This window comes from Mus caroli, chromosome 4 (assembly GCF_900094665.2).
Source record: "Mus caroli chromosome 4, CAROLI_EIJ_v1.1, whole genome shotgun sequence".
Classification (NCBI taxonomy): Eukaryota; Metazoa; Chordata; class Mammalia; order Rodentia; family Muridae; genus Mus; species Mus caroli.
In genome coordinates, this window is record NC_034573.1 from 116,864,267 (window position 1) to 116,880,223 (window position 15,957).

General features: G+C 41.9%; 1 protein-coding gene across 4 annotated transcripts in view; it reads left to right on the forward strand.

Annotated features, from left to right (window-relative positions):
- The window catches only part of Zmym6 (zinc finger MYM-type containing 6), a 45,967-nt gene that overhangs the window by 10,014 nt on the left and 19,996 nt on the right, over positions 1-15,957 (forward strand). For 3 of the 4 annotated variants that reach the window (XM_029476489.1, XM_029476488.1, XM_029476487.1), the window contains 6 exons: positions 465-531; positions 1,504-1,729; positions 5,595-5,766; positions 13,089-13,239; positions 14,323-14,438; positions 15,427-15,702. In XM_029476489.1, the coding sequence (XP_029332349.1) occupies positions 1,653-1,729; positions 5,595-5,766; positions 13,089-13,239; positions 14,323-14,438; positions 15,427-15,702 (792 nt within the window). In that variant the 5' untranslated portion in view covers positions 465-531; positions 1,504-1,652. The remainder of the gene's footprint in view (positions 1-464; positions 532-1,503; positions 1,730-5,594; positions 5,767-13,088; positions 13,240-14,322; positions 14,439-15,426; positions 15,703-15,957) is intronic. The other variant, XM_021161345.2, reaches the window with a different exon arrangement.

Consider the following 15,957-nt stretch of genomic DNA (forward strand, 5'->3'; position numbering starts at 1 on the left):
GAAGTAGTGTCACCTGCATGCACTGCCCATGCTCACTCCCACACATCCACTACACAGACACAGAGAAGTAGTGTCACCTGCATGCACTGCCCATGTTCACTCCCACACATCCACTACACAAACACAGAGAAGTAGTGTCACCTGCATGTACTGCCCATGCTCACTCCCACACATCCACTACACAGACACAGACACAGTGTCAAGACTTGAATAGCTACATATTCTCTTATGTCAAGATGACTTTTGAAAAATAATATAACTGCAAATGTTTTTAAATTTTGAAAGATGAACTTTGTAAAGATTGTATCTGTTCTAATAATTCTGATTTTTGAGGTATTTGTGAAGGAGGCTATGATTAGCATGCATAAGAGATGTATTGGCAGAGTCAGATGTTTAGTTGAATTTCTAGTTTATTCATGCATACAGTATTTATTTCTCCCCCTCTCTCCTCTCTTGTTTTTAAGGAATATGGACCTCAAGAAAGTGAACTAAAAATCAGTGCCGTGTTTTCAGCCGGTGACACTTCTCTCGGTAAGAAGTAAGACGAGCTAAGTCTGTTACAGTTGGTATTGTTTAGTAGGACTGAGGGCAGCACCTCTTCCTGAAAATCTCTCTCCTCCTTTAGAGTTATCTTTCAGTGTGGGAGCCGATTATCATTGGTCTTTTAAAAATTGAAAGATATTAAGATTATATCAGGGGGCTGGAGAAAAGGCTCAGTGGTTAAGAGTACTTGACTGCTCTTCCAGAGGTCCTGAGTTCAATCCCAGCAACTACATGGTGGTTCACAACCATCTGTAATGGGATCCAATCAGTGTCTTCTTCTGGTGTGTCTGAAGACAGTGGCAGTGTACTCATATACATAAAATAAATCAATACATCTTAAAAAAATGAAGTACATATCATAAGGGGATGCATGTATTAAAGAAATGTATGCTTTATAAAACATGTGCTTCTAGATGTGGTAGAGCATGTCTTTAATCATAGCATTCAGCAAGCAGATACAGGAGGATCTCTGGGTTCAGGCCAGCCTGGTCTACAGAGTGAGTTCAGGACAGCCAGGGCTACACAGAGAAACCCTATCTTGAAAACAAAGTGGAACAAAAACCAGCCAAACAAAAGCCCTCGCTAAGTTATACATGCACAAATATATGTGTACAGGTGGCTGAAAGTGATGCATACCTGTAATCACTGTACTTGTGAGTCTGAGTCAGGAGGATGGTAAGTTTGAGGCCATCTTGGGCAATATATAGTGACACTCTCTATATAAAAGAAATCTTGTCCAGCATATGTGTATAGGAGAACTGGTTTTAAGCTAAAACACAACACTAAGGATTGAGTAAGACAGGGTTGAGAGCCTTGTCTTGGAGAGTAGTTACTACTTTCTTACTGTTGGTGGCTCTCAAGTTTTTACCTTGAAAAATATACATATATGCATTAGAGAAACTGAAATTACTCTCTTTTCTGTTTTTGTTTATTTTGTTTGTTCTTGTCTTGTCTTGCTAGGCTTTCAGGTTGGTCTACCGTCATCTGGCCCGAGTACATCATTTCCTGCAGTTCCAGCTGCTCAAGTGTTTTGTTTTGGTTGTAAAAAACTGCTTCTTAAGGGACAACCTAATTACCGGAAGGCCGGATCTGCCCAGCTTTACTGCTCCATGGGATGCATCATCAGATTCTCCTCTGCAGTCTGCGTGCCACCTCTTCCCAAGAGAACCTGTGCACATTGCTCCAAGTACAGTTCCTAAGCTTGCACTTTCCCTTCCTTCTGATTTCTTAGTCAAGGTCTCTTTCTGTAGCCATGGCTGTCCTAGAACTCTATGTAGACCAGGCTAGCCCTGAACTCACAGAGATCCTCCTGTCTTTGCCTGGAGTGCTGATATTAAGGTGTGCACCATCATGCCTGGCTTCCTTGCTTTACTTCTTAAAGTGTACATTTTACCTCAGACATAATACTGCCACTCTTAATCTCTTGAGCAGTTTCCTAAGGAAAACTCTTTTTAGTTAGTTCAGGAATTTGGGATTACTCTTAAGGTTTTCAGCATTAAACAGGTGGCCTGTATTAGAAGTGTTGCCTAAACCAGTTTTCTTTCTCTTTTAGTTAAAAATTTACTGTGAGATGAAACAAACAGTTGGTGAGAATTGTAACTTATTAGTTCTGTAATTGTGGATAGATACTACTTAAAATATTCAACAGTTCTCTTAAAATAGTTGAGGAACAGAAAACAATATTGTCTCTCAATAAGGCATAAAAGTTATTTAACTCATTAGAAAGTGGAAACTCGGGTGGTGACAAAAATAGCCTCTATTCTTATGAATCTCTAGGCTCTTGTTGGGGTCATTATTGGTTTACAGTAATGCTTTGCTACGGAGGTGAAGAAACATCAATTTCACATAAGCACAGGACTTTGGTGAAGAGACGTTTTTGCCTATCTCTCTGGTGGTTTATTTCTATGAATGTAGTGTGAAGCTTCTAGTTTTTCTCCATGTTTCATCCTCTGGAACCAGTGGGATCTTAGTTAGTGGTCATCCCATAGCTCAGACCTTGACACACATATCCTCTTTAGAGACATTTGTGCAGCTGCCTGGCAGTGGTGGCGCGTGCCTCTAATCCAAGCATTTAAGAAGCAGAGGCAGGTGGATTTCTGTAAATTCAAGGCTACTCTAGATGGAGTGAGTTTCAGGATAGACAGGTCTACACAGAGAAACCCTGTCTTAAAAAAACAAACAAACAAGCCAGGCGGTGGTGGCTCACGTCTTTAATCCCAGCACTTGGGAGGCAGAGGCAGGCGGATTTCTGAGTTCAAGGCCAGCCTGGTCTACAAAATGAGTTCCAGGACAGCCAGGGCTACACAGAGAAACCCTGTCTCGAAAAGATAAAAAACAAAACAAAACAAACAAACAAACAAAAAACTGGGTTCAGCTGTAGAGCACTTGCTTGGCATGCTAGAGGTTCTGGGTCCATCCCCAGTGCCGCAGGAGGTGGTTTTAGAGTAGAGATTCTGTCACTTATAGACCGTGGCTAGACATTTTAACTTTATTTTTGAGGCACAGTATCCTATTGATATTTTAACTTTCCTAAACATAAGTTTTTCATTAGGTAATATGTAATTCCTAGGATTTTAATGAGACAGCATTAACATAACTTAGAATATTATACATGCTTAATAAATGGGATCTTATTAATAAAGAATTTAAGTAACTGTATTTATAATAACATTTATAATTATATAATAATAATTTTGTACATGGTATTATTTAATTTTTATGTATATGAGTGTTTTGCCTGCTTGCATAACTGTGTACCACATGCATGTCTGGTGCCAGAGGAGCCAAAGAATGCTTCCTATCTCCTGGAACTGACTGGAGTTACAGATGTTGTGAGATGTCATGTGGGCACAAGAATCAAACCTGGATCCTCTGTGACAGCATCCAGTGCTTTTAACCCATGAGACATTTCTTAGCCCCAGTGTTTTGTTTGTTTTTTGAGACAAGGCCTTCTGTAGGCCAGATTGGCCTTGAACTGACTGTGTAGCTAACCTTGAAACTGAGATCCTCATTGCCCCTGCCTCTCAAGTACCAGAATTATAGACTAGTGCCATTACATCTAGCTAAATATAATATATTTCTGTTTTTAGTGAAAAAACACTCTTCAAAATTACTACTTGATCTGGATGCAAGCATATCCACTTATTTCCAAGATTTCATGGTTGGTTGGTTGGTTCAAAAAATATTTTTATATTTATTTATTTATTTTTGTATGTTCTGTCTGTCTGTCTGTCTGTCTGTCTCTCTCTGTATATACATGTGTTTGTGCAAATACCATGCACATACACACAAGATCAAAAAACAACTTGTGGGAGTTGGCTCTACTGTGAGGGCCCTGTAGTTCAAGTTCAACTCAGGTTATCAGGCTTGGTATAAGCATCTCTACCAACATTGCTGACTCACCAGCTTTTTATGACTGTTTTGTGAGACAGAGCTGGACATAGCTGGTTGGGGCTAACCTTGAACTTTTTTTTTTTGGTTTTTCGAGACAGGGTTTCTCTGTATAGCCCTGGCTGTCCTGGAACTCACTTTGTAGACCAGGCTGGCCTCGAACTCAGAAATCCGCCTGCCTCTGCCTCCCAAGTGCTGGGATTAAAGGCGTGCGCCACCACGCCCGGCTTGAAATATTTTTTTAAATGATTTTTTTTTAGTTTTTATTTTATGTGTGTTGGTGTTTTGCCTGAATGTATGTTTCTATGAGAGTGTTAGATCCCTTGGAACTGAAGTTGTAGACAGTTGTGAATTGTCATGTGGGGGCTGGGAATTGAACCTAGGACCTCTGGAAGAGTAGCCATTACTCTTAACCACTGGGCCATTCCTCCAGCCCCTGACTTTGAACTCTCAAGTGCTATGTGTACCACCAGGCCCTGTAGAAACATATTTTTTAAATGGAGTAGTTAGGAATAATAGAGGTATGTGGGCTGGGGAGATGGCTCAAAGATGAAGAGCTTGCTCTATAAGAATGGGGACCTAAATTTGATCCCTGTCACCCACATACAATGCTAGGCATACTGCTGTGCACAGTTAGTTCACACCTTTAATCCCAGCACTTGGGAGACAGAGGCAGAGGTGGATGAGTCTATGACTTGAGGCCAGCCTAGCCCTCATAGTGTGTTCCAGGCCAGCCAAGGCTACTTGGTGAGATCTTACTTTAAAAATGTAAAATGCTGGGCATAATGATGAATGTTTGCAATCCCAGCACTGGGAGGTGAAGACTTGAGGGGCTCACAAGACCAGGCAGTGTATAGTAATTGGAGAGCCTCAGGTCCCAGTTAAAGATCTTCTCATGAAAGGTGGATGCTGCCAGACACGGAGGAATGAACAGGTGCTGGGACTAAAGGAGAGGTAGCTAACGTGTCAGGCCATATGTCAGAACTTAGGTTAGAGTACATGGGTTAATAAAGTTATAGGCGCTAGTAGGGCCTAAGCTAAAACCTGAGCTATAATAAATGATACTTGTCTCTCTGTCATTACTTGGGAGGCTGGTGGGTCAGAGACAGTCCAGCTATAGTATTCTTTCTGACATTTATAGCTAAACGGTATATAGCATGCTAATATTTACATTACAGTCCAGCTATAGTATTCTTTCTGACATTTATAGCTAAACGGTATATAGCATGCTAATATTTACATTAATCTCTTCATAGTTCATCTTGAAATTTTTAATTTAAAATGATTTTATAATTTCATTCATAATTCTACTATTGACAGCTGTTGAATAGTGTCTGGTCTCGGGTTGTAGGATAGGTACTGACTGAATCACCTCTCATCCATTCCATCAGAGAGTAGGAAGTTTGTTTTTGTTAAAAATAATTCTTGTACAGATGCACACATTAGATATTACTTTACACATGAGGTAATAGGGACAATAATTGCTTCCCTCATAATTATCTAACTGAGAAGTAACTGAACTAATCATCAGAGGGATGTTTCAGATGATTTATGCAGGGGTTTTCTACTGTGCAATAGTTACTCCAGCAAAATAGCATTTTAGCTCCCAGAGAGGAAGATGGTAGAATCATTGCACATTTGTCTTTGTTATTTGTTTTTAGAGACATTTTAAATCCGATGGATGTGATCACAACTCAGTTTGAAAATTCCTCTCTCTGCAAAGATTTCTGCAGCCAGTCATGCCTATTTTCTTATGAGCTAAAGAAGCCTGTTGTTACCATATATACCAGTGGCATTTCAGCAAAGTGCAGTATGTGTCAGAAGGGCACTGATGTAAGTACATGCAACATTTTACTCTCATGGCAATTCTATTCGGGAAATGGTATCTGTCTGTCTGTCTCTTTCTCCTTCCCTCCCTCCCTCCCCCCCCCCCCCCCCCCCTCCTTCTCTTTCTCTCAATCCTCCTACCCGCCTCCAGTGTTTTGCTCTGTATTCCAGCCTGGTCTCAACCTTGAGTCAGTCTTCCTGTTTCAGCCTCCCAAGTGTAGAGATTATAACACCACCGTTTCTAGCTGAAAGGCTCTAAGGGTTTTTTTTTTTGTTGTTGTTGTTGTTGTTTTATGAGACAGGGTTTCTCTGTGTAGCCCTGGCTGTCCTGGAACTCACTCTGTAGACCAGGCTGGCCTTGAACTCAGAAATTTGCCTGCCTCTGCCTCCCAAGTGCTGGGATTAAAGGCGTGCACCACCACTGCCCACATTCCTAGCTAAAAATCAGAGATTTTTCTTTAAATGTGGCTCTGCTTATTTGTATGTGTGTATCTGTATTATGTCCTAGATTTGATTTGAAATTAAATATCAAAGCAAGGTGTAGTGGCACACAATGTTAATCTCAGCTCTTGGGAGGGAGAAGCAGGTGGATCTCTGTGAGTTCCAGGACACTGGGCTACATAATAAAAACCTGTCTTGAAAAAAAGTAAAAAGGAGGAGGTGGAGAAAGAGGAAGAAGAAAAGTAGGAGCAGGAGGAAAAAGAAGAAGAGGAGGAGGAAAGATAGATGATGGTTGGGTAGTTGGGTGGATGAAAGTGTGATACAAGGTCTTTGAAGTAATGCTTGCTTTTTAAAGCTTCCTCAAGTAACAGCCTCACTGAACTGTTGTGAGAACCATGGGAGCTGTGGTTAGAGGAGCTCTGAGCTGTCCATGTCAGGTTTACTTCAGCATAGGTCCTGTGTACAAGCAGTGTGGATTTCTGCTGCGGAGCACATAGGCTTTCTCCTGAGCTATGCAAGAGTGAGCTGCAGAGAGAAAGCAGGATTTCCTCCTCGGTCGTCCTTATGTGATTTCTCTCTCCTGGGAAGTGGGAGAGACTCCATGTAGGGATGGTTGTACAATGACATGACTAAGATGAGATAGGCCACTTTTACAATTTTTTTTTTGTTGTTGTTGTTTTGTTTTTCGAGACAGGGTTTCTCTGTGTAGCCCTGGCTGTCCTGGAACTCACTCTGTAGACCAGGCTGGCCTCGAACTCAGAAATCCTCCTGCCTCTGCCTCCCAAGTGCTGGGATTAAAGGCGTGTGTCACCACGCCCGGCTCACTTTTACAATTTTATGGCTCAGAACTTAAGAGATATAACTTCATGATTTGTTGTATGAAATATTGATAGTAAAAACTTTTTTTTTCTCCCCATTTTTTTCGAGACATGGTTTCTCTGTGTAGCCCTGGCTGTCCTGGAACTCACTCTGTAGACCAGGTTAGCCTTGAACTCAGAAATCCGCCTGCCTCTGCCTTCCAAGTGCTGGGATTAAAGGTGTGCACCACCACTGCCCGGCAGTAAAAACTTATTAAAAATAAACTGTGAGCAAGAGTTAAAAACAAAAAAACCTGATTGAAACTAAAGGAAACATTTTTTTTCACATAACATTTTTATTGATTTGCTGGGAGTTTCATATCATGTACCCTGTCTTAGTCAGGTTTCTATTCCTGCATAAACATCATGACCAAGAAGCAGTTGGGGAGGAAAGGGTTTATTCAGCTTAAACTTCCATATTGCTGTTCATCACCAAGGAAGTCAGGACTGGAACTCAAGCAGGTCAGGAAGCAGGAGCTGATGCAGAGGCCACGGAGGGATGTTCTTTACTGACTTGCTTCCCCTGGCTTGCTCAGCCTGCTCTCTTATAGAACCCAAGACTACCAGCCCAGAGTTGGTCCCACCCACAAGAGGCCTTTCTCCCTTGATCACTAATTGAGAAAATACCCCACAGTTAGATCTCATGGAGGTGCTTCCCCAACTGAAGCTCCTTTCTCTGTGATAACCCCAGCCTGTATCAAGTTGACACACAAAACCAGCCAGTACATACCCCAATCACAATCCCTTCCCAATCCTTCTATTTCTGCCCCCTTTGTGATCTTCCCCCACCAAAGAAGTAAAGGATAAAAATAAAGGAAAAGAAAAGAAAAAAGTTCACTTTGTGTTATCTGTATACTCGCTGGAGCATGTCCAAATTCTTAGAGGCCTCCCCCTTGAAATAGACCTCTCTCACACCTGCCTCAGAAGCCACTGTGGAGAGCTACTCTTTGGCTTCTCCGTCACTTGTTAAGAGTTCTCTTTGGTGACTTCCTGTGTAGGCTGTTACTTTGGTGGGGGTGGCGGCAAGGGTAGGCATTGTCACAGAAGCCTTTCATGTCTTCTCCTCAAGTGTGCATCTGCAGTCATCGATATCACAGCAAAGGTAGCCTCCTTGTTCTTCACACTCAATGGGAACATGGGTCATGGACCTCTAGTAGGTTTCTGTTGACAGCACAGACCACAAACATGTCCCTCTGCTGCAGTGGAACCACAGACCAGACAAAGCCCTCAGAGGCTACCTGGATCACTGACATCACCATGGCCTCAGGGGCAGCACAGGCCACTCATTATAAATATGGCCCTCTGTAGCAGCAAGGACCCAGACAACACCATGGCCTTAAGCAGCAGAGCCTTCAGTGTCAATGTAGCCTACTGACATCAATGTAGCTTCAGGCTGTAGCACAGGCCATGGACAGTCAAATGGCCTTCATGGTAACACTGGCCACAGGCATCAGCACAGATGCAGACATGATGTGGCCCTCAGCATCAGCAGTGTGTCAGGACATCACCAGGGCCTCAGGTTGGAAGCATAGACCACTCAGATCCGATGGTGGCAGGACTGCCCACACAGTGACATGGCCTCAGCTGGCAGCACAAACCTCAGATACGTGCTTGTTCTTTGATGGTAACTTGGACCATGAACATCCACACAGACCCTAGCTGTAGTAGGGCCTCAGACCCTTAGAAGCAGCAAAGACCCAAAGTCATCATGGCTTCATGTGGCAGCTCAGGCCACCTGTATAAGCGTGGCTTCCATCGGCAGCATGGCTCCCAGGCTTTGACATGGCCTCAGGCTGCAGCATGGATCATTGATCTCTGCACAGCCTTCAGTGGAAACTTGTGCCATAAACATCATTCTGGCCTTCAGTAGGGCTCAGGACTCAGCCAGTTGGGGCTCAGATGGTCACATGCCTGGCTGGCTTGTGCCTGCTCCTGGTTTCTTTTAAGGATGTGTTTTGGAATGAATTCTTAGTTGATTTGGTACCATCATCATGTTGTAATACTTTTGGTACTTATTAGATACTGTTTACTGTAATAAATAAAAGTCTCATTAAATATGATGTTTGTTTCAGTTTTAATTATTACTGGTTGAGATTTCTTTTTATTCTTTGTGTTTATATGTATATGGGCATGTATATGTGAGCTGTTGGGAGTCTTCATCAGTTACTCTGTACCTTATTCGCTGAGGCTAGGTTTCTCAGTTGTGTAACTTAAAAATTTTTTAATGTTTATTATTTATTTATTTATTGGTTTTTTCGAGACAGGGTTTCTCTGTGTAGCCCTGGCTGTCCTGGAACTCACTCTGTAGACCAGGCTGGCCTCGAACTCAGAAATCCGCCTGCCTCAGCCTCCCAAGTGCTGGGATTAAAGGCGTGCACCACCACGCCCAGCTTTAATGTTTATTTTTAATGATGGTTTAAAAAATGCTTTAACCTCCCTTTTAGCTCACCACCCACCAAAGGTAGTAGAAAAGAAAGGATACAGGGGATGTGGACCTGTTTAGGAAGGTTCTTTGGAACAACTCCCATCTGTGTTGTCTGGAAATCAACAGTTCACATGTCAACAGCAACAGCTGGATCAGCTCACAATTCACGGATATACCAGCAGTCCAGTTCAATAGAACTGAAATAACACGAATCAGTAGGGATGACAGGGATGACACTACCTAGTAGAGACAGCCAGGTCTCGGCCTTAGCGTAAGTCAGCAGGAGGGATTCTGACTAACAGGAATGCCAGGTACAGTTTTCCGCTGTGTCTCAGCAAAGCAAAGATCAGCGAAGACACTAGATCAACAAGGGTCATACAGCTAGCTCTCTAAACAAGCCTAGCTCAGTCTGTCACTGTCCATACTCTCTTTAAACATCGTGTGTCCTCCATGGGTCTTGCCTCAGCACATAAGTCTGTCTCAGCTGACATCAGCTAACTCACTCTGTTAGTCTAAGTCTGCAGAAGTGCCAAGAAACTGTAACACCACCAGAAGTTTTTTTGGTACATTTCCCTCTATGGAGTCCTGACAAATAGAGCTCAACTATTCAGTATAAAACTTGTGTGTCATTAACAAAGAATCCTTCATCATGCGTCCTTAACATGCTTGCTTTAGCAAACATACTTTCACCTGTGTCTACCTCAGTGAAATATTTCTTCACCAGACTGCCTCAGCCTTTCACCTGTATCCACTTCAAGAAAAACACTCCTTCACGTGATTGCCCCAGCAAAACGCCAGCACAGCTGCTCCTCTAAAGAAGCCTTAAGTGTCCACCTCACCGTTGAACTCACAACTCAACAGTTCAGCGAGTCTATTTCACTTTCTTGCCCTGGATAGCCCAGCTCTGTCTTCCAAATGCTAGAATTAAGTAGAGGCCACTAAACCTACTTGGCATTTATGTGGGTTCTAGGGGCTTGAATTCTAGTCCTTTTGTCTGTGTGGCAAGTGCTTTAACCATTGATCCATCATCCTTGCCTCTTTTTTTTTTTTTAAGTTCTTATAAAGGATGTAAATAATAATAAAATTGGTAGGGCCTAAGGAGATAGTTCAGTTTGTAGAGTGCTTGCAGACATGAGGACTTGAATTTCATCCCTGTAACGCACCTAGCAGGTTGTGTTGGTGTACGGTCCCAGTGGAGGAAGTGTTACCTCTGCAGCTCCCTGGCCAGCTAGCATCAGTTATTTGGCAAATTCCAGACCAGTGAGAGACTTTTTTTTTTTTTTTTTTTTNTTTTTTCGAGACAGGGTTTCTCTGTGTGGCCCTGGCTGTCCTGGAACTCACTCTGTAGACCAGGCTGGCCTCGAACCCAGAAATCCACCTGCCTCTGCCTCCCAAGTGCTGGGATTAAAGGCGTGCACCACCACCGCCCGGCGAGAGACTGTTTTTAAAAAAAAAAAAAAAAAAAAACAAAACCGTAGATGACAGCTGACTAATACCCAGGGTTCGTCCCTGACTCCCACACACGTGCATACATGTGCATGACACACTGCACACAAAACCACACAATTCCCTTGCAAATTTTTGATTTGTTAATTTCTTGGAGCAGTTTGAAATGTCCTTATCATTTCAAATATCATCAAAAAGTATTTTAGCCGGGCGTGGTGGCACACGCTTTTAATCCCAGCACTTGGGAGGTAGAGGCAGGTGGATTTCTGAGTTCGAGGCCAGCTTGGTCTACAGAGTGAGTTCCAGGACAGCCAGGGCTACACAGAGAAACCCTGTCTCAAAAAAATTTTTTTTAAATCTTTATGAATTGCTGTTACTGTATGCAGTCAAGTTACTACTGTCACAGGAAAATAACAGCTGTTATTTTATCTGTGACCTAAGTACCAGGCCTTCCCTAATTTGGGACTGGCTTTGTACTCTTCCAGATTTCTGGGGCCCATTTTTAGTAAGAAGATTGTGTGAAACGTCATAATGTACTCTATTTCCTAACAATTTACTTCCTTACTAAAAGGTCTACTGTTGTGTTAGTGACAATCTTAGAGTTAACGATGCTTCCCATGGCATTTGTCTTATGGTGAGTATTCAGAAGTCAGTGCTGTGTAAGTGGGGGTCATTATGATTTGTTAAAACATGGGCAGCCTCTGTAGTTTACTGTATAATTATCCCTACTTATTGTGATTCTCAGCTTGATAAGGAAAGTTTTGTAGGATCTCTTAATATGAATTAAGCATCACTTCTGTCTCTTGTTGGAAAGTCACCCAGTTTAGGTGGTTTTAACTGATAAACTTTTCTATACTGAGGTCCATGCTTCATGGATTACTTAATATTTGCTTATGATTAGGAAGGTATGTCATCAGTACATTGTTCATGACTTACAGTGTGCTTTGTTGTTAATTGAGTAGTTACTGTTGTGTTTTGTTTTGTTTTCTCTCAGTCCTGTAGCTAAGGCTGGCTTTAGGTTCCTGATCCTTTTGTGTTCATCTTCCAATTATTGGGACATCACACCTGGCTTTTCTTTTTCTTTTTTTTTTTCATTACTTGATATCTTTTTTGTTTCTTTTAAAAATACCTATGTATGATTGTGTGTGTGTGTGCGCATGTGCATGCATATGTGCGTATAGTGAGGGAACTGGAATTTTGGTTTCTTTAAAAAAAAAACCACACAGAAATACTATAAGAATGTTTTCATTTTAATCCCAGGTCTGGGATAGGGAGCTGCTTCAGTTGTCTGCAGCAGATATGCTCTGCCTCATGCCCTAGCCGAGGCATGTTTTTGCCAGCTGCAGATAGTTTCTCTGATTGTGTGACTTTTTGGGATTCTGGGGACTTTTCAGAGGATATATAAATGTTAGGCCCTGAGAGGCAGAGTGGGATGTTGTTGGGTTGTTGGTTGTTGTTGTTGTTGGTTGTAGTGGGTGGTTATTGTTGGCTGAGGTTTGTTAAGTAGTCATGCTCAAAGAAGAGACAACAAGAAGAAGAAGAAATTAGATATCCCCAAGGAACTCAGTGTCCCTAATTAGCAGGACGTAGTCTAATGGTAGCGTCTTCCCCCTTTCTGACCCCTGACTTTATTCAGGTGTATCTCTTCTCTTTCCCGTCTCTCCTTTTGTCTCTCTTATCTAGTGTTAGGGGGCTGAAAGGGGGTGGAGAAGCATAGAATAAAGAACCCTCAAGCTAGCCAAAGACAGCTAGCTACGTGTATGCATTGATGTGTATGCATTTGTATGTATTAGTGAACAAGTGTGCACACCATAGCATATGTGTATCAGAGGACAACAACCAGTGTTGTCCTGCACCTCCCTTGTCTGAGGCAAGGTCTCTTTTCACTTCTAGGTGTGTATGTCAGGTTGGCTAGCTGTGAAGTTCTGGTGATTCTCCATCTCTGCCTCCCATCTTGCTGTAGGAGCACTGGGATTATACATCCACACTGTCTCTGGCTTTGTATGGGAACTGGAATTTTGAATTGATGTCCTCATGTTTTTGCATAGCAAGCACTTTACCCACTGAGCTGCCTCTGGCCCCTTTCTTATTTGAAACACTAATGTAATTATGTTTGAACTTATGCTTACATACATATTATATTATTGCTATCCTAATAGAATTTGGCCCCGAAGCCACTCTATGCCTTGGGGAATTCATCGAGGCTGTCTGCTGAAATGATTGAGACTACAAATGACTCAGGAAGAACAGAGCTTTTCTGCTCTATTAACTGCTTATCTGCGTACAGAATTAAGACTGTTATTTCCTCAGGTAAATTTGATGCATTTATAGATTTAATAACATATAAAAGATGACCATAATTGCTGTTGCCTAATTTTGTTACATACTAAACTTATTTAATATGGTTAAAAACACAAGACTGATTTACTTTTGAAGAACTGATAGTGAAGGAAAATAGATTTTCACTGATCCTCTTTTTTTGTAGAATATATTTTATGGTTTTATGTGTAAGAAAAATAATTACTAAGTTTTAAGCTATTTCATTCTTTTTAAAAATATTTTATTGTATTTTATTTGCCTGTTTTGTCTGCATGTATGTCTGTGCCTGCATGCCTGTGGACTCCAGAAGGTGGCTTTGGATCCTCTGGAACTGTAGTTATAGATGCTGTGAAACCACCATATGGGAGCTAGGGGTCTAAGCCAGGGCTTTGAGAAGAGCAGCCTGTGCTCTTAACTACTGAGCTATCTTCCCAGTCCTTTACATCAGGCTTTGATGAGTAGGAGTTGGTTGAAGTTAGTTGTAGTTAGATTTAGAGGTTATGTAAAGTTCTGGATATTTTTATGCTACAGTTGACCATCCATATTTAGGGGTTCTACACTCAACCAACTGCTCATCAAAAGCATTCAGCAAATGCTAGGCATGGTATTGCATACCTTTAATTCTAGCACTCAGGAGGCAGAGGCAGGGCCTGATCTACACAGTGAATTTCAGGACATCCAGGGCTATTGCTGATACGCTGTCACAAAATAATAACAACAAAAACCAAAAACCCTCAGCAAATATAATGGAATTTAACAGAGTGTTTTTAAAATTATTTTTCTCAAACTAATACAGCATATCAGGTATTTATATGATATTCTAAGTAATCTAGGGATGATGTGTAAGAAATATTTACAGTGCACATAGATGATGTGCAAATACTCTGGTACCATTCTGTAAGATGGACATGAGCGTGTCTGCAGATGTTGGACATCCCTGGGGAAGTCTGGGAGATGGTCCTCAAAGGACATAGGAGAGGCCATGCTAAGTATTTGATTGTCTTCTACTACTAGACTTTTGCATCATTTGTGCGTGTGTATAACACTCATTGTCTTTTATTTTTTGTCATTAAGGTATACAGGTTGTGTGTCATAGCTGTAAAACTGCAGCAGTCCCTCAGTATCACCTAGCAATGTCAAATGGAACTATTTGCAGTTTCTGTAGCTCCAACTGTGTGTTGGCTTTCCAGGTATGATGCCAGGTTCTACTTCTTTCTAGTTCACTAAGGGATTGATTGATCAATGGCAAAACATGTAAAAGACTAAATTGTTTGTTTCCTTTCTCCCTTCCTCCCTTCCTTCCTTCCTTTTTCAAGCTAGAGTTTCTCTGTGTAGCTCTGGCCATTCTGGAACTGACTCTGTAGACCAGGCTGGCCTTGAACTCAGAAATCCACCTGCCTCTGCCTCCCAAGTGCTGGGATGAAAGGCATATACCACTCCTGCCCAACCTAAATTGTTCTCTGTTACATTTATTTAGTATATGCTTGTGTGTCATGATAGCATGACTGAGCCATCTTACCAGACCATTTTTTTTTTCTTTATGGAGATAGTCTTGCTACATTGCCCAAATCAGACTGCCAATCATTTTGTCTCTTTCCCAAATTATGGGATTACACATTTTTGGTGTTAAAGTTTTGAATGCAGTGTTAAAAAACCCCATAGTCTACTTAAGCAATGTTTCAAAGGTCATAGGTCATTTGTATAAACATTGGGAATGTTTGAGGCCAGATATCAGGCTTTCTTATTCATGGTCCTCGAGTCAAGTATTTTCCCCACCCACTTCTTCCCCTTGGTGCTCTTCTTTTCAACTTTTTTCTTTTTCTGTTTTTCTTTCAGGGTCATTTTTTTAACCCTCTGCACTGGAAGGTATACCACTGAAATTCTTTCTATTAGCCAGGCAGTGGTGGTGCACACCTTTAATCCCAGCACTCGGGAGGCAGAGGCAGGCAGATTTCTGAGTTCAAGGCCAGCCTGGTCCTCAAAGTGAGTTCCAGGACAGCCAGGGCTACACAGAGAAACCCTGTCTTGAAAAAAAAAAAAACAAAAGAAAGAAAGAAAGAAAGAAATTCTTTCTATTAGAAGTAAAAGCTAAAAAATGTTTGTGGAATGAAAATTAAAGGAAATTAAAATAATTATGTTACATTATTTCTTATTTGGTAAAATCTTTGCTTAATTCAGAATGTATTTAACAAGCCGAAGGGAAGAAGCTCTTCATTGGCGCCCATATCTCAGGGCCAGGAGGTGAGGAGCACACCTGGGCAGTCTGCAGTGTCAGCAAGAAAACATGCCCCTGCCTCTTGCTTCAGTAGCCCCATCAGCAACCCTGCTGCAACCGCTCTGGAGACTCTCGCTAAACAGTCCCAGCAGATTGCTTTGACCCATTCATTCTTGAAACTCACGTGCCTGCAGTGTAGCCTTCTGTTTGCCACAAAGCCAGAGCTGCTTTTCTACAAGGTGAGGAGACAGCCTGAAGGAGATGCCTGTAAACCATCCAGTAAGAGCGTTTCTGGGTTTTCCAGTTTGACAAAGTTCTTCAGTTTGTGTTGACTTAAAAACACATTTATTTGTGTATGTTTGTGTATGCAGACGTATGAGCATTCCATGGTGTGCACGTGGAGTACAATTGGCGAGAGTTGGTTCTCTCCTTCCCTCACATGGGTCCTGGGATGGAACTTGGGTTGTCGGGCTTGTGCCTTGACCTCACTGGTC